Here is a 26,087-nt window from a genome sequence, read left to right on the forward strand (position 1 = left end):
CCATTCTCACACTTTCGCTCCAACTCTCACGCATATACTTTCGCTTCCACTCTTACACTTTGATTTTCACTCTCACATGGCTTATGGAACTGAAAGTGTTTCTTCTGTTTACAAAATACTCTCAAACTCTCTCTCTCACACACACGTTCAGTGTCTCTCACTCTCACGTTCACGCTCTCTAGCACTAACATCGAAGTAGATTAATCCTAAGTATTGAGAGGTTAGCTTGAAAGAGAATTTGTAGACCTCTATAAACACGTGGTAAATAGACCTGCTATAAAGCGAAATTGAGAAACACAAATAATCTTGTCTTATACAGGGACATCATTTTATTTTTACTAACATTTTTAATATTAACTTGCCTATACCTCTGGATCAACGCCGTTACTACCCCGTTCCACGACTGGAGTTCGAGGATACTGGCGTAATATAAAACAAATCACTTTACTAGGTATAGGAGGGAAGAAAAGTGGTTCATCCATTTACGTAAACTAGGAAATATTGCGCTTTTGAGTTTGATCATTTTCATTAGGTTTTTGTTTAATAAAAATACAGTACAGTATTAACAATGAGTGTTTTTACTCACGAACTGAGCTGTACATGTGGACGTATTCATTATGCAGTGTATATTATACTATCTAGAGCACATTAGCGTGCAATATAGAGAATGAAGTTACATTGAAAAATAATCATAATATGGATATTTAAACACATTTTTTAAAATGGTGGCCGTTCATTTCGATACAGGCTTCAGTTCTAATGCGCATATTATCGCACTATAGACTATTGTACCTAATCCCAATTACCAGTATCGTTCTTCGTACTAGTAACTCATGTTGAAATAATTCCTTACCTACTCTATAAAAGAGTACCTTACGTACTGTAAATTCAATCTTCACTTCTGCCCGATCCGAAAAGATAAAACTACTCAGACATACTATCTACTGTTCGTCCAAGTGGTTATGTCGTAGAAAGGGAGGAAATCACGAGACAGTTAAATACTTAACGAGGTCCTTTTATTTAAGTTATTTTAAACAGTTGTATAATATTACGTAGACGTCCAATTCCTAACAGAAATTAATGTTCTGAGAAAGGAGCTAAGACAGCCCAGCCACTAGCTGGCGAATAAAAGCTGGTGGGGGAAACCGGGATATAACGTAGGCAAATGGATGACAGTACCTGTGCGAAAATGATTCAATATTGAAAACTCTTTCGTCACTGGAAAACGCGAACATATTTCTGGAACGTACTGTTTACAAGGACCGTAAGGCTACTATGACTGTATATGCAGTCTTGGATCTGTGTGGAGGACGGTTGAACTTCATTAGCAGAAGGGGTGGGAGTGAAGTACATTCAAAAACTCGGGTACAATAAAAATTGAAGTAAAAATGAAATGATGTCCCTGTAGTTCCTTAGTTGAAAGTTTGTGTAAAACCTGGTAAAATACAGTAACAATTTTATAATTTTTTTTATTCTTAGCTTGCATTTAATTCATACAGCAAATGCAATAAGCAAGTATACACTTCAATAGTCTAAACATATAAATTACTCCTACAATAAATTGCTAGTACTTTAAGCTGATACAAATACATCTACAACATTTTACAGTGTAAGATAGCATCACTATTTTTTAAATGTCGTCTTCCCCTCCCCTTTCTTTTTCCATAACTGAATGCTTCATGTTAATATTTTTTGAAGTCCTCTTCTTTAACACTCCTTTTAACTTATCAAGTCGACAGTTGTGTGTAAGTAGTTCTATGATGAAAACTAAAAACGATAGTGCTAGTCCATATCCCAACAAGTAGAAAGAGCCCTAAAAAGAAACAAATATTCTGAAACTATATTGAAAATTTCACTAACGTACAATTAGATCTAAAAAACTGTAAACGCCTTGCGAAAGAAAACTGAATATTTTACACTGATAATAGCCTTGTTACATTTTCTGGCATGTGTTTGCGTACATACACAATCCAGTCGACTTTGACTGAAGAGTCTTAGTTGTTCGGATTTTCAAATATTTTGTAAAATTGGATCAGGATGTTTAAAAAAAATTACGTAAATATACGTTATACAAAAAATTGACTTTATTCTATACTACAATTACGACTGCGCAGTATGAAAATTTGCCATATGAAGGAGACGACTCTGGACAACCTTTGGAACAAATGCTTGACAGAAAATGAATCTGAAGACAACCTGTTTCTTTGCCTCAAAGGTCTCCAGACTTATCACATCTGGCCTTCATTGTTTGGAAATACACGAGAATTTATTGACTGGAAGCCATTGCAGTCTGAAGAATTTTACCGGTCACTGTTGAGGCTTCCCAAACCATCAGAAACTTCCTTGAAATTTTCTAGGGAACACGAGAAACTCTTTTTTGCAGATGTATTAGTTTTCTTCAGTTTCAAGGTGAACTGTGGAAATCTTTTTGTACATTTTGGTACTCAAAAAGTAAACATTCTTATGCAGAATGCGTTGTTTTAAGTTTTGTAACAACCTATCGTATACCATCACATCAAACAGCATACTTTCAATGATACTGTATTAAAGACGTCCATCTCTTGTGGAACTTACGCATAGCGCAGTATTTAGGAATTTTTGACAGAAGATTTCCTACCTTAGTGTCTCTTTTGGTCCTATCTATTACTTCAAAATTTGCTTAAAAGTAATTTTTCACATTCTGTATATTTTAGTATTAGAAAATGTATTAAAGTACACAATGTTTACAATTAATGATATGAGTTTTAAATGCAGGGAGTCTCAGGAGTAATGTAAAATAATTCAGAATAAAGTAGTTTTGGTTAACCTACATCAATATAACTTCATGTATCTATGTGGGAAATGTAACTGTTGGGAAGTTTTTGTTGGGCGAACTTTTAAATAAAGAGAGGCATAATAGACGTATTTCGTCGTTTTAGAATATAATATGATACATTATTGAAAATGCTGCATCTTGTGTAGTTCAAATAAGTTTATTTCATAATTAAGTAGAAACTCAGTAAGAAAATATAATAATTACACAAGATAAATTACCAAGGCTGTCTTTCTTATGGATTCCATGAATTGTAAATTCATACCAGGTACCGATTCTCTTTCCGACCTGAATGAAACAATTTGTAACTTTCCAGTTTCAGATAACATCCGGTAAACACGGGAAAACACACAGCTAGCTGGAATCTTTCGATTGGGAAAACGTCGTCTGTATTCCTCAACAGCACCCAATACATTGCCATCACAAAAGCCATAAACAAAGAGCATGTCTGCATATTCACTACGTGAATACAAGAATTAAATGTCAAGTGAACGTGTATTCAGTTGTGTCTTCCGCTGGCATTGCGGTGCTTGGGTGCTGCCGTGTGAAAGAGATCTGGCGTAACAGTCAAGTATAGCACACGGAGCCACAGACGTTCAGTATTTCTCCTCTTAACTTCTTCCCAACCATTAACTTCGGAAATCGGTATATCAGATTAAATCGGTGTAGATTAACCCAAACTACATTATCCTGAAGTACTTTACATTCCTCCTGAGACACTCTGTATATTGACTTGAAAATCATAATTATATTATATGCAGTGGAGACGATTTTATTTATATACCCATATTCGTGTATATATTATTACAATTTCTAGTAAGTCAGCGACGGGAAACAGTCTCTCTGAGAGCTTAGCATCTCCCACTACTTTAGCTGATGTATGCAGGTACTCATGCTGACTGCTCTATTTACAATACGTGTTAAGTCGTCTCTTTCATATCGTAAATTTTCATACCGAGCAGTCGTAATATAGAATTAAGTCAATTTTTTTGTATAACATATATTTAGGTAGTTTTTTTTAAACATCATGATAAAATTTTACAAAACATTTGAAAATCCGAACAATTAAGACTTCAGCCACGAAAGGAGGAGTGCAGGTATGCTTCACTGCAATTTATTTATTTAGTAGGCCTACAATGAGTAATTTTCATATTGCGAAAACCATAATAATGCTTCGTAACATTGAGCTCTTATACAGTTAATATTAAAATAATTAAAGAGGAACATGATCATGCAGCGTAAGCGGATTCCTGGTCTCCATACGATGGCGGTAAGGTTAGCGCACTCCAGAAGGAATGCTGACAATAACGGAACAAGGAACACGGGCGCTAGAAAAAAGGCGAGTGGAGATAAAAAGGGAAACCAAGAGTCAGGAAGTGATAGGGAAGAAAGTAGTGAAAAGATTAAGGGTGCGAGTGTAAGTGGAAATCTAGGATATGAAAGTGAAAGCATGGGGGGGGATAAAAGAGGAATAGAAGAAGAAATAAATAGAAAGAAAGACAGAGACGAACAGTAAAGAAAGGTCAGAACCTGCGACAGCTGAGGATATGACAGAGGTATTAGATATTATTAAAAAATGTGGGGATGTGATCAAAAAGTGCAAGTAAAGTGAAATTGTAAATGATAGAGAAGTATAGGGGAGAGGGAAATTGTATAAGCTGATGTGTAGAGATAAATATAAGTATTTATAGAAAGTGAGAATAATGAGAAAGGATTAGGTATAAATGGATTAGTGAGAAAGTAAAAGTGAGCGCAAATAGGAATGAGTGAAAATAGTGAAAAAGGGTTAAGAGAAGTGAACAAGTGACAGCATAAAATTAGTACTAACTTTTGAACATTGGAACAGTAAATGAATATAAGAGAAATATAGGAGAAAAGGTCAAAGAACAAATAGGACAAATAATTCAATATGATAATTTATAGAGAAAAAGTGAAATTGAGATTTTAGTGAATAGTAGTTAGAGGAAAAAGGGGGTTTGAAAGACGTATATAATATTGGATATATTAGGATTAATGAACAAAAAGAGAATAGCAAATGAAATGTAGGAGAAATACTGAAAGGGAGATTGAACAAGTAATAAAAAAGGTACATTGTGTAATTGGGAGTATTTGTGTAGACGTGTATTGCAGATAATGTGTTACTGTAATGTGTTAATGGTGGCATCGGATACAGAAATGTGAGGTACACCATTACATGTAAAGAAGTGCTGTGACGAAATATATCATATATCATATCATATTAAAATAATTGTAAAAATACTTAGATACTCAGGGTTAAGCATTTGGGCGAACTTTTTTTTTTACAGACTAGTACAACCATTGCTTTCCTTTCTCCTCTCTACTGCAAACTATGACGTCGCCCACCGGCAGAGTTAAAATTTGAGATCTGTACATTATAAACGATCCAGTAAACATATATTAAAATTCAAAATTGAAGGAATGAATATGTGGAGAAGCAGCGAGAAAAAAATAAAGAGCATAAATAGAAAGAAGAGGAAAAGAACATAAAGACGCGCAGGGAAGAAAAGGAGGAGGTAAAGATGAAAAATGGATAAAGAAGATGGCGCTAACCGTGACGTGACGAATGAGCAGCTGAGTGGGGCCCGGGTCCACATCCTTGCGACTGTTGATGACGGAGAGCTGTCGCCGCGTGGACATGTACTTCCTCACTGTCATGTCCTCCCAGAACAGAACCAGGCCAGTGTCTCGCACCTTGTACACGATGGAATTGATTATGCCCCTGTAAGGCGATCCTTTACGCAGCATGAAGACGCAGTTACCGTACACGTAGTCTTCCTTCATGACCCTCAGATATGGCATCGTGTCCTCGTTGACGAAGGAAGGCAGGAAGAAGTGACCTGAGGCAGGAAATTAAGCTTACGTTTCATACAGATTATACTACGTACTACATACATTCTTCATTACGTGCAATTTTTCAAGGTTTATAATACAAGGTGAGCCAATGAAGCGGGCGATTTTAAAACTTTAACAATTATTGTACTGATTACTTTGAAACGAAACTTTCACTTTACATTTGAAGTAGATAGATGGATTTATTGAGCATTATTATAAATACAGATGTACTATATTATCAGAATTTACTCTTAAATTCAATGCATGGATCTTCTGACCGTACGTGCTGTGTACGTAAAACAAGTCCTACTTTGTAGGTTTCACCCCCCCCCCCACCTATGATTTGATTCAACCACTCTCCAAAATAACACATATTAAAATAAAAATGGCACAAATAAAACACATTATATAATATATCCTAACCTAAAACAGGCATAAAAGTGTATAATTGAGTAGATACCATTATACCTTCTTCAGTTCGCATCACAAACTTCAACAGCTGAAGTTCTAATCTGTCTCGCCTTCAAGAGGAACAATCCCGTCTTTTGTTCGTATTCTCTTACATTTAAAGTATACACAATAGCATTTACCTATATCTCATGAAATTCTTATTTTCTGAACACTACATCTCGCAGGTGGGACCCATCGTTGCACACATTCTTCAAGTCTAAGTCTAGCCGTGTGACTGGTTGCACCATCCCGTTGAAACCACGTGTCTCTATTGATGAGAAGATTGTTGGCAATTTGTGGAGACAAACATTCTTGAATTATTCGGACATATCGCTGTGATGTTACAGTAACAGATGTCCCATTATTTATCGTCCTCAAAGAAATAAGAACTGATGATTCCAAATGACGCTATTGCACACCAAACTGTGACTTTGACAATGTGTAATGGCTCCTCATGCATTTCATAGCCTAAGGGTCAGTTGGTGACCAGTATCGAAAGTCTTCTTTATTAACGTATCCAGAGAGATGAAAATGAGCTTCATCACTCATCAGCATATTGTGGACAATGTCTTCGTTAACATTTAGATCCAAGAATTGTTAGCAAAAAGTCGTGCGGTTTACTTTATCAGCATATTTTAATCTCTGCACTACTTGAATTTTGTGTGGATGCATGTGTAAGTCCTTATGAAGAATTTTTCGTATATAGGCGTTTGACAACGCAACTGAAATTGTATTATGATGGGCAGAACGTTTAGACTACGGATCATAGCAACTCTTACGGCGTTGATGTTGCTGGCGATTTCTTCTTTAACGCAGAACCAGTTACCGCACTTTAAAGTTCTGAATCCAGATTTTTATTGCATGGGCTGATAGTATCGGATCATTGCGAAGGATATTGTAATGACGTCGAAATAGCCGTTGTGCAGTAATAAAACTATCATTATTTTTGTAATATGTCTTAGTAACAAAAGCACTTTGTTCACCCATCCAACGATCCATAATAAACAAATGCAATCACTGCGAGTGGGCAAGCACCCGGTGGCAGTGGTATACACAGTATAAACAGTCTACACTAATAATAAATCTGTAGCCGAAATTTTTCTGGTAATTTTCGATTTTCCAAAAATAATTGGTCCTAACATATATAATTAACCACCCTGAAACCGAAAATCGCTTTTTTGAAATTTTTCTTTGTATGTCTGTCTGTATGTTTGTTACTTTTTCACGCGATAATGGCTGAACGGATTTCGATAAAAAATTGGAATATAAATTAAGTTCGTTGTAACTTAGATTTTAGGCTATATGACATTCAAAATACATTATTTAAAAGGGGAATTATAAGGGGGCCTGAATTAAATAAATCGAAATATCTCGCTTATTATTGATTTTTGTGAAAAATGTTACATAACAAAAGGTTTCTTTAAAAATAACTTGCGATAAGTTTTATTCCTTGAAAAATTTTGATAGGACTGATATTTAATGAGATAAATGAGTTTTAAAATTAAAATAACTGCCATCTAAGGCCGTGTAATGAATTAAAAAACAAATGACTTCGTCTATAAGGGGCCTTGGACAGCAACAATCGAAAGCTATGAAAGATAGCCTACAGAGAATGTTTCTGTGTTTGTATGAAGTAATATCGGAAGCTAAATTAACCGATTTGTATAATTAATTATTATTTCACCATTGGAAAGTGTAGTTTCTCTAGATGGACATAATGCTATAATGTTATTACAGTAACTTCTGATATAGTATAATATAATATATAATATAATATAATATAATATAATATAATATAATATAATATAATATAATATAATATGATATGATATGATATATGATATGATATGATATGATATGATATGATATGATATGATATGATATGATATGATATGATATGATATGATATGATATATGATATGATATGATATGATATGATATGATATGATATGATATGATATGATATGATATAATATAATATAATATAATATAATATAATATAATATAATATAATATAATATAATATAATATGATATAATATAATATAATTTAAGTTATTTGAAGGGTTCAGAACCATAGTGGGCCAAGCGCCATTTACTGAATATGTAGAAAACAAGGGTTAAAATTAAGTTATTACCATAATTCAATGGACACCTATAACAAGTAAAATAAAATATACACATTAAATCTAAATGATGTCAATCTTCATTAAACTATGGTTGCATGTAATAAAAATTAAGAAACATGTTAAAGGAATTGTCATTGCACCAAATGAGTGTCTCTGGACCAAAATGACCGCATTTTAATTATTTGGATGCAATTTAAATTAACATATTAAACGATTTATCCTTCTATCAAACACGAATGTTCCCTGGATCAAATGTCCTATTTTAATTATGTAATTACTTTATATTTATTTCTAACGGGTGCAGCGGAGCGCACGGGTACGGCTAGTACACAATAAAATTACAATACACAATACAATCTATACAATACACAATACAATTTAACACAATAATTACAATTAATAATAATATATAGAATAACCTAATTAATAAGTGAACCTAATTTTACAATACAACCTACATATGTATAGGCCCTACATAAATTTTACATTGGTACTTATAATAATCTTTCACTTTACTCTCATCTCATTCACTGTTGTGGCACTATGACGCATTTCACTGACACTTTAAGACACATTCCACTGACATTATATAACACATTTCACTGACACTATAGAACACATTTCATTTACACTATAAATTATCACTGATCGGAACTATTCACTGCAGTGTAAAACCTCAAATAAGACAAATACTTACACCCTTATGCATGCTTATAAACAGAACTACATTTAAGCTAAACATTTCTAGTCTAAGACCCTCTTACACGCTATTTTTAAATAATTTACAATTCAAACCAAGGGAGTAAAGGCTGGTTCACAATAAACCGGGAACGGAAACGATAACAAGAACGAGAACGGAAACGATAACAAGAACGAGAAAGGAAATATTGTCAAAATAAATGTATTTCCGTTCTCGTTCTAGTTGTAGTTTCCATTCCCGGTTTATTGTGAATCAGCCTTAACTCGTCAGGCTAAACAAATACATGTCACCTTAAAAAATTAAATGTTAAATGTCACCTGAATTTTAATTTACACTTTATGCACAACTTTTTAAGTTATTCTTGAATCTCCTTAAGGAAGGACAGCCCTCAAAGACCGCTGCAGATAGGTTCCAATCATTTATAGTTCTATTTAAAAATGAGAATTTACCTACATCCGTTTTCTGTTTCCTACATTTGGTTTTAAAATCATGATCGTTCCTACCATAGTACGTTGGCTTTTCTAACCGATCCGTTATGTCTATCCATGCTTTCTGACCTAGATGTGCTCTATACAAAAATGTTATTCTAGTTTTCCTACGTCTGTTTTCCAAAGTTTCCCATTTAAGTTCTTTCATCGTATCGTTTCCATCTCCTCTTTTATTTTTAACAAATTTAGCTGCCCTATACTGAATGTAACAATTAAAATACCCGACAACATAAAAAAGACACGAATCTGAAAATCGCCCGTTTCATTGGCTCTTCTCGTATTTTAGACATTATTTTTATAATGAATAAACACTTTGATTTATGTATCTGTAAATTAAATAGCACCCTCACGCAGGGTTTTCAGTGCAGTCAGAGCTCAGAGATAGGACGGTACTTACGAAGAATATTATTGACATTGTATATATTTTATGTGATTTGCAATGGAAGAAGAGGCCTTGGCGTGTATTTTCTTACAGTATTTTGATTTTTTATTTACAATTTATCTCAAATTCTCTTACGTTCAGAAATAAATTGTATCTTTTATCTCCTTTAGAAGCAACGAATGCGCTTGAAGGTATAGAAGTAGAGCGCCTTGTTTTCGTGACCTCACGTAATTACTAACGATTTTATGATTTGTAAGCAAACTTTCTAACCAGGGGAAAACATATAAAAAATTAACGTACGTTGAAATAGCTAATAATAGGTGTCACTATTATTGGGGCGGTTAAAAATGCCGGGGAAAATGATGATGTAGATTAAGCATAAATTATTCTTATAATTGACAATGTCAGCGGTTTCCTGCTAAACCCAGTGTTGTTTTACAATCAGGAGAGGGATGAAATATTGAATTCTATATTGCGAGTATAGTTATGTACGATCGGAAACGCTGTCTAGTGTCTTCGCCATCTATTCATACAAGTAATAACTAGAGAAGCCACACATATACCAACAAATTATTGATCACTATCGATTAGTAGGGTCAGGTATCTTTGAAAGCCAGTGTACATACCTCTGAACGTTATCCGCCGAATGTGGTATCTGCATGATATCGATGCAGCTCACTAATCTGAGAGTTCGTCGTCATTTGAATCGACGTTTTATGTAAAGATGGATTGTTCGTGGAGCATCCATTCAATGGCCTGTCCGATCGCTAGATTTAAATTCAACGATTTTTATCTCTGGGGTCATTTGAATTAGTGTATGCTCCCCCCCCCCTCTTCTGTACTTAATGTTGACATTATGAAAGATCCTAAATGAATTTGAACAAATATGAAATAGCCCAGGCGTTTTCAACAGAGTGCGCCAAAGAATGGAACGCAGGCTCAGGGGATGCATCGACGCAGGAGGAGTTTACTTTGAGTAATTTTTATAATAAGTTTTTCTTTAAATAAGCTACTTAGTATCACTGCTTGTTTGTTAGTAATAAAGTGGTGTAACTGTGAACCTAAGCATTTTCAGGACCATGTTCATATGATATTTTTTCGATGTTTTGTTATTAAGAATACGTCTCCAAACTATTTCACATCAATTTGCATATACCCTATATATGCTATGATTAAGTCCAGCAGATGGCTTGGGTAGCGGTGACAGCTGGACCTTTCTGCCTCAGTCCCCATCTCTAACGAGTAACCTGATATACCCTAGGAACCGGAGTCCCAAGTCCTTCCTGTATCAGCATCCCCAGTGCTATTCCCAGTATTTCACTCCACCCTATTTTTAATTTTTGTAGATGTTAGGTGAAATAAGGAGGAGATATAGAATATTGGTGGAATTGTAAAAGGAGACGGGAGTACCCCTAGAAAATACTCGGCAATGTCTGCCTTGTAAACCACAAATTACATCACGACTTGGCCGGGGATCGAATCCGGGCCGCCTTGATGAAAGGCCAGCGCGCTAGTCACAGACGCTGAATATAATACATATTGAGCTACTTAAAATTATGGAATAAGAAGTTAGTATTCTGTCTCTACTATAGTGTAAGTTGTGACGTGTCATGATCCTTCACTTTCCTTTACTGGAATTTCTGTGGATCAAGTATAAACATTGTCATCGATCTTCTTTGCTGCAATGAGCTTCATATTGTACTTTTCGATATTCGTATTTTTATTGTAGTAGATATGTTTAAGAGAAAATTATATTTAATCATTTCTCATTATGAATTTGAACTAAGCTGCAATAGGACAGTCCAGAGAGAATAACCACAATTGAAAAGGTGAGATCAATAACCATTTACACAAGTTTCGAGAAAAATGTAAAAAGCACTTTTTTATTTCTTACCTAATTATTATTTTTTGCACATAATATTTCTGGTTGTTTTAGAGATCAAGACAAAGTAGTATACCAACTTTCAAAGTCGTAACACTTGTGGAAATATCCAAAATTTAATTTCAAATTTGCAAAAAATGAATGATCAGAAGTGGACTTGAATGGTTATTGATCTCACCGCTTCAATTGGATGCATTTGCTACACCACGGACGCGCAAGAGTGACTCGTTGTGCCACTGAGCGGTGACGTAATGTCTCCCATTACTGTCGTCCATGACGTGATATGAGTATAGTGAGGGACAGGCCGAGAAGGGGATGTTCTACTGACTACAGCACGCTTGCTCAACTCATCCGAGTGAGGGAAAATTATTAGGAAATGTTTCATTACGTTACAGAGGCAGATGGGGGACTTAAGCTGTTCCCTCACTCGAGTGAGTTGTGCAAGCATGTGCTATACAACTACCGTTCATCATTCTTTCAATCACGAAGCCCATCTCTCCTGTTGTTGCTTTCTTCGTTAAGTACTCCTCAGTGCCCTCAATGAAATTGTTTGCTAGTTTCTTCATCTTCGGATCCAACGACTCTTGCAAGAAAAACACATAAGCCACATCCATGCCGCCATATTTCACGTTGCGATCTGACATTTCGGTGGCCGTTTCAATAGGCTTTTCGTATCTGGAACGAAACCACAGAATAAGCAGAGCGGGTAGATCTAGATTAACCAATGACCTTAATATTAACAGATTTGACTGCCCTTTCACTTTTAAAACTGCAAAGAAGATAACTGCAGGTGCCTCATTAAGAGAAAAAGTAGACGTCAACATTTTATTAATTCTGTAATTTAATTAACGCGATAACTTAATGCTTACAGCCAGTAACAATTTGGTACAGATAAATAATTATATAAATCAATGCTATGAACATTTCCAGGTTATTCCGTTCATACTTGCAATTAAAACGTTGTCTAAATTTAAGATAGTCTTGACAAAGGTATGATATTTACAATGTAAGTTTTATATAGGCCTACCTGGATACCATATCATGGAAGATTTTGAGCTATAATATAGACCTTAATAATAGTGTACTGGTTATACAGAGTGTAAGAGCTACAAGAACCGTTCTTTTCACAGTCGTCGGGGACGGTGTACAGGATAAAAAAATGTCCATGCAACATAGGATCAAAACTTGATGGTTTTTCCAGAAAAAAAAATATTTCTTCTCTCATTTTATTCGCGTTATACTGCTTATATCGTTAGTAAGATTACGAAAACAATAACAGCAGTAGGTACTCATATCTAGCAAAGAGTTAATATTAGTTTAAATACATATTTGTGTTTTCTATTACGTTTTCGTGAAATTAAATAAAATTGCATGCTTAAATTTGTTAATATTCTGGAGTGAGAGACGTGGTTCTGTAGAGGTGTAGAATTGTACAACTTTACCTAAGTCCTCTCTTGATTTAATTATTATATTGCCTGGCACGGAAGAGTTTACGAGTTTCACAATTGCTTGTTTGTTAATATACGTATATGATAACGTTATGCAATTTGTGTCCTTTTGTGCGTTTTTGGAAAATATAATTTCAATTAATGCTCCGCCATGAATGTATCCCACGTGTTTATCGTACGGCTCGTCCTCCCCCCCCCCCACACACACGTTATCTGCACTTTGTTTACGTTTTCACTGTGGCTAAACGAGACGCTCTACTGTAGATGTAAATAGAGTGAATAAAGAAATACTGAAATGCATAGCTAAATACAAGTTTTCATTGAAGTTAACTATCAGTCTTAAACAGTTTATATACATATATCTAGCCGTCAGTATTACACAGTTTAATATACGATACATGTATTTACGCATCAGCATTGGATACTTTTATATATAGGCCTACCTAGGCATGGTAAGCACGGCAGCCAAGCCTGCGGAATATCCTGTAGTGACCACGAAGTAGAAGAGAATCAGCCACGTGACAAGATGGCGCATGGGCACGTGGCGAGGAGTGCTGAAGTCACGTTCGTCCGGAGGAACTTGTAGCACAAGTAGCCCCATTGTACGGAATAAGCATTCTGTCCACGTGGAGTACATATTCACTACGGTCTTGCCCCTTCCAGTTCCTGACAATAAAATAATCATAGAGAATAGCTCAGCGTCCTTATTCTTCATAGAGATAAACTGATATACCGGTACTGAAGCATTTCTCTTTGTTATGCACACACACCGTACAATTTGAAGCAATTTTTACAAAATAATAGTCTTGAAATGTTCAGACACATGATTTTGTACCTTTTAAGATCTGACGAATTCAAAAATGGGGAGGGGGGAAGTATGCATACATGGTGCCATAAAAAGAACACACTTTTAGCACATTCTTTATAAGATAAATATTTTTTGAAAACCTGTTCAGAATATTCTTTTTTTCATCTCCCATAACTTTTACATACATAGGCAAGTTTCTTTATAAAATTAATAATAGGAACGTTACATCCAGTGTTCCATAATTTTACTCATCAGGGAACTATTCCACCATTTAACTCGCTAACTTTTCACTTTGCAATTTGCACTTTTCATTGCAGCTTCTGCTCCACTACCACTTTTCAAAACTGGTTAGCGAAGTAATAAGTGAAAAAAAAAATTCAAACATATCATTACTTTTGTTCCACTATTAGTCTATAATAATTCTGAAAAATCGCGGGCTCAGAATGAAAAGGTTTTATCTGACATTTTTAGCAAAATTGATATTTTTGTTTCATTAAATTCTGTTACTTCACAGTTACCTATCATATAAATTATATGTTAATATCTCAATTATTGTTCGTGATAAAGTTAGCTTGAAAAGGTTCTTATCCGCATTGATTTTATTAACACTGAAACCTTTAAAATGCTCTCCTATAATTGCTAAGCACTAGATAGAACCTTGTCATTCTAAACCCTCAAAATGTAGTCATACGCTGAAAAGTGTATGGGATGTTTTTTGCAAAGAACCAAGTCACTGCCACTAAGATTAAATTATTTACTTTCAGAATAGCCTATTTTTTTGATTTGGATTCAAAATAATTAGGAGAGAAATGTGATAAAAAGAGAAAATTTAACATTAAGTGAGTGAAGTGGCAAAGAATCCCCTCCATCCCCCTCCAAAAAGATACATAAAAACGGGATAAATTTCCATAACCGAAGTTTGTCGAATGTTTTCGAATTAGGGCCTGCGCCAACTCAAGCAGATTATGTTTTCAAAAGAATTGGGACTATTCTAGAACCAAAAGTAAGAAGTTTGTCTCTTTAATCTAAATAACAATAATTATTACTCGTCATATACCTTCATTGGCTCAACAATATGGACAACGTGGAGTTGCAACGATTATTGTTATGTAGACTTTGCAGAAATAGAAATGAAAATTAATGAAATGTTACGAAGTTGTGAAGTTTAATTATGGAATAGGCCCCTGGTATAAAGAAGGCATGTACAGTACGTTTATATTGGATTATGATACGACAGTAATGAAGCAATAAGAGAATGATCACAATGAAAAGTCAACGTAAGTGGATAAAATTATTATAGTCACTTTGTTCACTATTCTTACAGTATTTTTAATTAGCTTATTTTATGACGCTTCAACAACTGCAATGGTTGTCTGGCGTTTGAGTGAAATGAAAGTGATAATTCAAGCGAGTTCACCGCTGTGGAGTAACGGTTAGCATGCCTGACCGTGAAACGAACGGGCCCGGATTCAAATCCTAGTTGGGACAAGTTACTTGGTTGAGGTTCTTTCCAGGTTTTTCTCTCAACCCTTTAAGAGAAAATCCTGGGTAACTTTCGGCGCTGGACCCTGGGCTCATTTCGCAGGCATTATCACCCCCATCTCATTCATACTCTAGATGACTATAGCAGTTGAAAAAGCGTCGTAAAATAACCAACTAAAACAATCAAGCGAAATGAGTCCAGGGTCCAACGCCGAAACCTACCCAGCTTTTGCTCTTACTAGGTTGAGAGAAACTCCCGGAAAATACCTCAACCAGGTAACTTGTCCCAACCAGGATTTGAACACGAGCCATTACTCCGCAGGAGTGGATTTCTCACAGTATCAATTGAAACGGTGAGATTAATAACCATTCAAGTCCATTTACACTAGTTTCGAGAAAAATGCAAAAACTTTTTTTTTATTTCTTACCTAATTATTATTTTTTGCAAGTAATATTTCTAGTTGCTTTAGAGATCAAGACAAGGTAATATACCACCTTTTAAAATCGTAACACTTGTGGAAATATCCAAAATTTAATTTCAAATTAGCAAAAAATGAATGACCAGAAGTGGATTTGAATGGTTATTGATCTCACCGCTTCAATTGGATTACATGCCCCTATTTTCTTTGGGAGATTAACCAGCAAACTGGATGGTCAGAGTATTGTCCTTCCTTAGTTTAGTTCCGTAGGATCAGTTTTATATTGACTTTCAAGTACTATTTCAGTTTTTAACACAACGAAGCTTCGATTATTGTCTTTAATTCGTGTCAGAAAACGACAAAGGTTGTGGAAACAACCACAATTAATTGAATCATGTAGGTCTAAATCATATTACACCGACAGTTCGTTAGGATAATAAAATTTACAGTAGTCTCATTTAAACATCATCATCGAACTTTGAAGTGAATTAGGCTATGTATTACAAGAAATATTATAATATTTTCTTAACACTGTCAAAGTGATTTAATTTAATAAAATATCATTAATAAATCCATTATAATTCTTACAAAATTGTAGCTAATAGAAAATATCTTAAATACCATAAAACTCGATAAGCTCCGAATTGCATATTTCTAGTGGACATCACATTTGTTTATAAACTTTCACATTGAAATTAAATTATTTTTTTTAACGACGCTCGCAACTGTCGAGGTTATATCAGCGTTGCAGGTGTGCAGGGATTTTGTCCCGCAGGGGTTCTTTTACAAGCCAGTAAATCTACTGACGTGAGCCTGTCGCATTTAAGCACACTTAAATGCCATCGACCTGGGCCGGGATCAAACCCGCAGCCTCGGGCACAAAAGACCAGAAATGTACCGACTGCGCTAACCAGGCCTACCTTTCACAATTAAATTTACTTCTGGCACTCTCTTAGATACGTACGTTCACAAGAACAGTGGATCTAGGAAACAAGAGACTCGCATTGGAGCGCGTGACTACAACTCGAGGTTGTGTGAATGTTAATCATCCAGGAGAAATGTACCGGTACATGATCCGGCGAAAACGATTAGTAGAATTTCGATGATAGTAGAATTTAATAGTGTTAAATAGCTAATGACGGCTAGCAAAACAACTACGATGGTTGATGACAGCGATAATCGTAGCCTCACTAATGGCAAAGTGCATCAACCTCGGTTAAAAACGCAGTAACCATAGGTTGCGAAACGACGATTAAACAGAACCGCGGTTAAAATGTAATTTCTTTGCACCATTCATAATAACCGATTACTTAAACATGGTTAGCTGACACCTCACTTAACCAGGGTAAAGTCTATGATGATACACAATTTCTACCAAATGACTAAAGGAAAACATTCATTTCCATGCAAAAATAATAGTTACCATATAAAAGCGACTGTGCTTACTCCGTTCTACATCGAAAGGAACGTGTCCTATATTTTCGCGTTGCATTTGTTTGCCTTTGGGCGCTGTTATGTTTACGAGTTGCATTTCTTTGTTAAAATGGAAAATTAAATGCAAAAATGGTTATGTCCCAACTGAGTTTAGTATTGATAGACTTAATTACCATATTTAAATATATTATATCATATATGAAAAAGATGGGATATCCATAAAGTATGGCCCGTTTTCGAATCCCGGTCGGGGCAAGTTACCTGGTTGAGGTTTTTTCCGGGGTTTTCCCTCAACCCAATATGAGCAAATGCTGGGTAACTTTCGGTGCTGGACCCCGGACTCATTTCACAAGGCATTATCACCTTCATTTCATTCCGACGCTAAATAACCTAAATGTTGATACAGCGTCGTAAAATAACCTAGTAACCCAACTCCATAAAGTAAAAGGACAAAGAGGATTAGTACGAATGTGTGTATAATCCAGGATCCCCTTTTATAGCAGGGAACTGTGCATTGTTCTAAGATCCATCCATAACCCTCTTCGTTCAGTCAGTGATGTAGAGAAAGATATACTTGAATGTTCCCTCTTAAAATACAGAAAATATCAGTTGCATATGATCGTAATATAAGCAGCCGATACATAGGAGAAATATGATTGTTTCTGTGTTATTTTAAATGACCTATTTGTCGCAGCAGAATTGACACTAAATTTTGATAAACAAAATCCCTCCTGAAATTTTCTGTCCCCTAATTCTTCGTAAGAATTCTCTCTTTCCATTAAAGAAATTTCACGCTTACCATCATCTCCATTCAAGTAATTCAAGTACTGTATAATAATAATCGTCTTCGAAATAATCACCTGTGAATCTGGCCGCCATTTTGTTTTACTTGGCTTACTAATCACTGGTTATCTCCTTTAACCGCTCGAATACGGCCGGTTAGAGATTACCGTGGTTAACTTCTTATTTAAGTCCTAACCGAGGTCGATACAACGTAAAAATGCTTAACCAGGGGTTAGGTAGCAATTTTATTCAGTACTTACACTAACTGACATTGTTGCACGTGGGATATGGCAACACGCCATCCTATCATTTTATCAATGCTGATAAGCTCAAAGTTTTGAATAGTCGGTAAATTAAATTACTAATGTTTAAAATATGGGTTAATTTTGTTCTTATTTTCATATTACAAGATTACAAACCCAACAGCTTCATGGAGCCTTGAGAAGTCATATGCAGGACTGTTGTGGACACAAAAACGGATAAGCCAACAGCGATCCACATGTTGAATTGAAAAGGATGTATTGGCACCAGCCAACCGGGCAGCAGTTTGGGTCTCGGTAGGACCGTAGTAAGAGCCGTCCGGAAATACATAGCGCTAAAAAAAGAACAATAATTATTAATAGAGACGAAAATTTCATGCACTATAAAATCCCAAAATATGCATGTATTCATGCACTATCAAACTATGAAACATAAACGATCAAGCGAAAAATACATTAAAACATGCACTTTCATTTTTGTTCCAAATTTCTTATTTCACTTCACTTCACTTTTTTTTTTGCACAGTTAACAACCTAACAACATTTCTAAATTGCCTTCCTCTTAGTCTGTGCATACAATCCATACAATGTTGTCTAAAATATATCTTCTCCTGCCCTGAACTTTTCTCCCGATCACCATTCCTTCCATTGCATCCTTCAGTAGGCAGTTTATTCTTAGCCAAGGACCCAGTCACTTAGTTTTTCTCTTTCTAAGGAGTTCCATCATTATTCTTTCTTCACCCATTATTTCTAGCGCAGTTCAAGTTTCATTATTTGTTATGAATGATGTTATAAAAGTAATAAATTCTGTAAAGAATGGGTATTCATAATATCTGTTTAAAATTGTCATATTGGCAACACTTATGATCAGTTTTCCCATAATTACTATCGGAACAGAGCGAATATACTTCAACCACAAAGCGGCAAACTAAGGAACTTCAATAAGGATAAAGACTGGTTCACAATAAACCGGAAAAGGAAACTACAACGAAAACGAGAACGGAAATAATGTTAAAATAAATGTATTCAAGTGTGAGCATTCACAATTAACTATTGTGAATGCCCACATTTAAATGCATTTATTTTAACAATATTTCCGTTCTCGATCTCGTTGTCGTTTCCGTTTCCGGTTTATTGTGAATCAGCCTTAAAAGTTACAAATCCTTCCTATTTCCCGGGATCTTCCTATTTGGCAGTAATTTTCAATAGTCTTCCAGCTCCCGTATTTTTCTTCTCTTCGATCATTTTCTTCCCTTATTTTTACATAATATAAAATCTTTATTTCAAACATTTAATTTTGCCGTGAATGAAGATGATTTACATGATGAATTTTGTTGTTCCAAAGATGCATTAAAATGTGCAGTCTTTATAGAAGGTAAATGCTTGCCAGAAAATTTTTAAATTGTTTATTTAACGACGCTCGCAACTAAAGAATTTATGTCAGCGTCGCTGGTGTGCCGGAATTTTGTCCCGCAGGAGTTCTTTTACATGCCAGTAAATCTACTGACATGAGCTTGTCGCATTTAAGCTCACTTAAGTGCCATCGACCTGGGCCGGGATCGAACCCGCAACCTCGAGCACAGAAGGCCAGCACTACACCGACTACGCTACGGAGGGCGACTGCTTGGCAGAAATGGTTTTCAATGCTGATCAGGTTAATATTGGAAATTTGGTAAAACTGATGAGTTTTGTTCTAAGCTTACCAGGTAGTAATGCTGACAGAGTGGTGTTTTCTCTCATGAACAATAAATGGACAGATGTTTAAAACAGGAGCACGACACATCTAATCAACTGAGAATTGCAAATCGCACTCAACTGCAATTATTCATGCAGAGAATTTTTTTTTTTCAATTTACACGCGAGGAAAAATCTGACTCGAAATAGCGATCACCTTGAATTAAAAGAGTTATAGTGACGTCGCTCTTACTTCCGGCAGTCAATCACGTTGCTGGTCGGCTCCATTTAAACGTGTGCGTCTTGTCATTCGCTGCTGATAACGTTATACACTTCCTAAGGCTCGATAAATGAGCTTTGAGAGCAGAAGTGGTGTAAGTTAAAAATGGGTAATGAGGGTTAAAGTAAATATTCTGTAAAATACAGCGCAAAGTAGCAATTAATATTCAATTTATTTAAACTATTAGTAGTCAGTGGATAGCACGGAGGACATATAAATTGCTACCTTGCGCTGTATTTTACAGAATTTTTACTTTAAACCTCATTACCCAATTTTGAATTACACCACTTGTGAACGGCTCAAATACTTAATATTATCGCCCGACATTTTGGCTCTTTCGTTGGCGTTCGCAGAAAGCACACGAGGACGTTATTTGCCGCTCAATTATTTTCTCAATTACAGTGTGTTTTATTTATTATCATAGGAGCTACGACAGGATAATGTTTAACGGTGCGACAAATAGATCTCTCGTTTGGTAGCTCGGCAACGAAAGAACAAAAAGGCGAACGATACTACTCGCCTAGACTTTATAGAGGCTTCACTTCCTAAGGCGTAAGAAATGAGAGGAGTCACGCCGGAAATAACAGCGACGCAACTATAAACCCTCTGGTAACAACCACCAAGGTTAACTACGTTCTAGGTACTAACCTGTAATCCGTAAAGCGATGTTCATTTTCCCAGAGGTAGATTGCTCCAAACCCGACGTCTGCCTTGTCCATGGACACGTGACCACAGAGTCCGACGCCGCTGCCATTCTCCCAGATGACGCCCCACCAATCGTCCGGCGCGTACACCACACGCCATGTGATGTTATGCTTTTTCGACCATTCGTGCATGATTTTGAATTCCAGACCGTCGTAGATAGGTGGGTCTACATCTTCGTCCACCACAGACAGCGGGGGATAGTAAATGGCGGTGAGGCTGATTTGCTTGCCCATGAGGTCCGTCACCTTGTCAGGGTACAAATCCGCATTATTCAAGAACCCTTCCTGTGAAATCCACGTGTCCAGCGAAATCCTCTCTGAAGGATTCGGTCCTCTGAAACTATGTGTGATCAGCTCGATCTTCAGGTCTCTTCCCACGGCCCTGTTTCCTGAAAATATTATAGTCTATGTTTTGCACGATCGTGTTTTTTGCTCTATTTACAGTTATTGCTAGCTACTTTTTGTTTACGGCGATCATCGACAGACGCACATCGCCGGCGATTATAAACGCTGGCGATGATTGTCAGGAAGTGGTGTCTTTATCAGCGTACATCGCTGTCAATTCTCATTTGTTTTTCTGCCATAGCTCAATTCATTTTTTCTACATGGCATTCTTCTAAATATCGATTATTGAACATGTATGCGGCGATGTGCGTTCTGAATTTGCTTCAGAAGCAACCTCCAGTGATCTGCGTCGCGTCCAACAATCTACGTTGGTGATCATCGCTGTAAATAAACCGTGCGCATTCATTTCAACTGCTAGCAACTCAGGCGACAATCGCCAACATGTGCGTCCGGCGATGATCGCCGTAAACAAAACCGCAGCTTAAAAATGACTAGAGCTGTTTTTGTAATAATGTCTTCAATTTCTACATAACATAAAACTATACTGAAATAGACCCATTACAGTGCACTCATTGTTACATAGTTACCATTACAGTGCAGTTTTGCGAAGGCTTTGGAATAATATTGCTTTAAATTGTCAATGCAAAATATATTGTATTTGCAATTTTAAAAATATGATCGTGCAAAAAATGATATAGGCCTACATTACACGTTTGTGAAGTGAATTACAAATTTTTCCTCAATTTTGTAAAAAGCGCTTTCCAACCTTGTATCGTAATATACTATTTTACATTCCTAAACTACTCGAAGAAATGTTGTAATAAATTATTTTTCAGTTTCTGCAGTTTTCTTGCAAGGAATTAGGGCCTATTATATATTCTTGGCTTACTTTTACACAAGATGAGTACAAAATTTTAATTTCGTAACCAGAATAGAAAATACACATTAGTCAAGTTAAATAAAATTCATTTCAAAGGAAACATTTAATAAGAATGGCAGAGGGGGGCCCGGGTTCGAATCCCGGTAGATCCATCCTGAATTTATAAATCCATAGTCCAGTCAATACAGGGTTTTCCTCAGAGTATTCCGGTTCCCCTGTGATATCCCAACAGTTCTCCATCATCATTATCATTAATTACGACTGCAACGTAGATCCAACGTCTGTGGTGCACTCTGGATACTCTCTGACGGACTAAGTAATCTATTCTTCTCGATACTAGCGACATCTATTAGCCACGCTCGTAGAGTCAATTAAAGGACTCTGTCATTGTAAATAATAATAATAATAATAATAATAATAATAATAATAATAATAATAATAATAATAATAATAATAATAATAATAACAATAATAATAATAGCAGTGGCAGCAGCAGCCCGAAGAAAGTCTGGTTTTTTAGTATCACTGCTTGTTTTTGGCTAATGATCTTCAGTATTCTTTTTATGAATGGGAATCTCTTCAAGAAAGAAATACTAGTGATTCATCTTGATTGCTCATTTTTTTTTTACTAATAATATTTTCTGGAACGGTAACACAGTGATGTTAAGATTCTGGGTTTGAGGCGTAAGCTAAGGTTTGCCGACTGTCCAGTTAACTTTCGTTACTTATTTCACCTGCCGAAAAACACTGTTCTTGTTGCTGTACGATGAAACCTGAATATGAGATTAAGAATTATGTTCCACAACAATTGGCATTTTTTATTCTTGGAAAAAAGGAGAAAAATAAAAGAAAACATGTAAGCTTGTGTTAATTAAATCCAACTTTGATACTTTAAGAAGAATAACAATCGTCAATCTTATATGGAGAGAAAGTGGCTTCAAAAACACTTCTTCAAAAGTTTATTTGTCAAGTTATGAAATTGTGAATCCGAAAATTGCACTTGTTAGGAAGGCAAAGGGAGCGTATTCTGCAGGCTTGAATGTAATTCTGATCTCACAACCCAATGTCATTTACTGTCCGAAGTAATAGATTGTGTACAAAGTTAAGATTAAATGGAGAGAAAGTGGCTTCAAAGACACTTCTTCAAAAGTTTATTTCTCAAGGTTATTTAGTTATGAAATTGTGAATCCGAAAATTGCACTTGTTCACTTGTTGTGACGACAAAGAGAGCGTACTTCTGCAGGCTTGAATGTAATGCTGATCCCACAATTCAATGTTATTTACTGTCCGAGGTAATAGATTGTATACAAAGTTAAGACATTACGGTAAATGAAAAGAAGCAGTAGTTTTTTAGTTGGTTATTTAACGACGCTGTATCAACTACGAGGTTATTTAGCGTCGATGAGATTGGTGATAGCGAGATGAGGCCGATGATTCGCCATAGATTACCTTTTATGCACATTATGGTTGAGGAAAACCTCGGAAAAAACTCAACCAGGTAATCAGCCCAAGCGGGGATCGAACCCGCGCCCGAACGCAACTTCAGATCGGGAGGCAAGCGCCTTAAACGACTGAGCCACGCCGGTGGCTTGAAGCAGTAGTGGTTTATCATTCAGAAAGATTTCTTTGGACTACTTTCATTGTTATAATTAATACAATTTTGAAAAAATAAGTAATATTTCGAACATTAATTGAAGGGTTCAGAACCATCGTGGGCCAAGCGCCATTTACTAAAATCATAGGAAACAAGTGTTAAATGAAGTTATTACCATAATTCAATGGAAACATATAGCAAGTAATATAAAGTATACACATTAAAACTAAATAATATGTCAATCTTCATTAAACTATGATATTCACTTAATTTTAACCCATGCTTTCTCCGTTTTTAATAAATAGTGCTTGGCCCACTATGGCTCTGAACCCTTCAACTGTACCTTCGTTGTTAGAGGCGAGAATAATATCTGTGTCCATGTACATACTACTGACCATATGTTGCAGATACTATGAATTTGTGATATTCCGGTTGAGTTTGTATCCAAGTGTAGAAATTCCAATTAACCCAATATCAACACTCCACCACACAATTTGATATTCCCCTCAATTACTTGGGGATGCCTAACTTAACGAAACCGTGGTTAAGTGTGTGTGAAATTTCCTTTCATACAAACGTTTTTTTTTTTTTTTTTTTGCATGGTTAATATGAATTATAGGGACAAATTTCAGAAAGCGATTCCTGACAGAAAAAAATAACAAAAAAGTTGATATGAGCATATGTTCGGAAATGCAGTGTGAGTTCGGAATACAGCATAATTATATTTCATTCAATTGCACGATAATAGTCATTTAATTTATTAATGTTCCAACCTGTATCCGAATAGCGTCACAGGCTGCACTGAAACGTTGTTCAAGTGTGTGTACATCAGGAACTATTACAGCAGTACAGCATACACTATACTTTTCTGGTGCCCCCACAGCTCAAAATCAACTGGGTTTAAGTCCGGTGACCAGGCGGACCATGCAAAAGGACCTCTTAGTCAGATCTATCTGCCGAGGAAAATGTTGAGATGTCATTCTATAGTCGTCAGAAATTAAATGGCTAGTGGTGTGCAATGTTATTGGTTAGTTAACTGTCTGAAAACAGATTGGAACCTCATAAATAACATAAGGCATCACTCAGGAGGCAAGTAAGCCAGGAGATAATGGGGTAGGGTAGCCAGTTCCTCTCCCCCTTCATTTCATATAACGCTGACTAGTAACAAATTTCATTAATCAGATTTCAGATGCATATAAACAATAATTGTTCTTTGTCTGACAGATATCGTCAAGTGATATATACTGCCTGATAATAGATATACATAACATCCAGAATCTCAATCACAGGTAAGTTATTGTGCAATGTAATGTAATGTAATTATGCTGTATTCCAGACTCACGTGAACTTATTTTTTTGTTCCTTTTCCTGCCAGAATTCACTTCTTGGAATCTTGTTTCTATAGTTCATATTCACCTTGTATATGAAGTGTGAAACAATATTTTTACTATTTTTATTATTATTTATTCTAGTATAATTTACGTATCATATGAGTAATTATTTATACTCTCGTAATGAGCCAGTGTTAACCCTCAATGTTGTGGATGATGTAATGATTTAACACTCACCTGCTGTCAGCAATCCATTCTCAGTGTTATTTGACATTACATGATTACTGTTCATCACTTTTGCAATCACCATATCTGGCATGAAGTCCATCTCTCTTGTCACGTACAATTCGCTTATTATAGATTCGAAAATATGTTCTGGAATTTCTTTTGAAGGAAGATATAGAAACCTCCTATTGGCCCTGTAAACGGACTCAGGAGAATGGGCTAATCTGGCAAACGTCTTCACCATGAACCTCACATCGCTTGTTTGGATAACAAAAGCCAAGCAGCCAGCGTCCATTGGGCCCAGAAGAAATTGATCCCATGCATATTCTTCGAAACCTATATAGATGAAGAGTATAGTTTTAATAATAATAGTAGTAGTAGTAGTAATAATAATAATAATAATAATAATAATAATAGTCACGCGACAGCCCATAAAGAGATAATAATAATAATAATAATACTAATGATAATAACAAATACGCAGAATAAATATGGGAAATGCCTGTTATTATTCAGTTGAGAAGCTTTTGTCATCTAGTCTGCTGTCAAAAAATCTGAAAGAATTTATAAACAATTATATTACCGGTTGTTATTTATGGTTGTGAAACTTTGACTCTCCTTGAGAGAGGAATAGAGATTAAGGGTGTTTGAGAATAAGGTTCTTAGGAAAATATTTGGGGCTAAGAGGGATGAAGTTACAGGAGAATGGAGAAAGTTACACAACG

At 35.7% G+C, this 26,087-nt stretch overlaps 1 protein-coding gene across 1 annotated transcript; it reads right to left on the reverse strand.

The window, feature by feature from the left end:
* Positions 1 to 1,528: 1,528 nt before the first annotated feature.
* Positions 1,529 to 25,465, reverse strand: LOC138713000 (glutamate receptor ionotropic, delta-2-like). The gene is made up of 7 exons (XM_069844682.1): positions 25,375 to 25,465; positions 20,932 to 21,376; positions 18,489 to 18,664; positions 13,587 to 13,809; positions 12,159 to 12,370; positions 5,384 to 5,670; positions 1,529 to 1,813 (listed from the first exon to the last, which is right to left on the reverse strand). The coding sequence occupies exons 1-7, from the start codon at positions 25,463 to 25,465 to the stop codon at positions 1,631 to 1,633; spliced, it is 1,617 nt and encodes a 538-aa protein (XP_069700783.1). The 3' UTR covers positions 1,529 to 1,630.
* Between the last annotated feature and the right edge of the window lie 622 nt (positions 25,466 to 26,087).

This window comes from Periplaneta americana, chromosome 14 (assembly GCF_040183065.1).
Source record: "Periplaneta americana isolate PAMFEO1 chromosome 14, P.americana_PAMFEO1_priV1, whole genome shotgun sequence".
Lineage (NCBI taxonomy): Eukaryota > Metazoa > Arthropoda > Insecta > Blattodea > Blattidae > Periplaneta > Periplaneta americana.

Excerpts from the sequence above, each read along its gene's own strand:
- LOC138713000 (XM_069844682.1), bottom strand. The coding sequence starts at position 25,465 with ATGGACTTCATGCCAGATATGGTGATTGCAAAAGTGATGAACAGTAAT. Across the intron at positions 13,810-18,488 it reads AGGCTCCATGAAGCTGTTGG|GAACTGGAAGGGGCAAGACC; the intron begins GTTTGTAATCTT and ends TTTTATTGTCAG. Across the intron at positions 12,371-13,586 it reads GCCGTGCTTACCATGCCTAG|ATACGAAAAGCCTATTGAAA; the intron begins GTAGGCCTATAT and ends GTTTCGTTCCAG.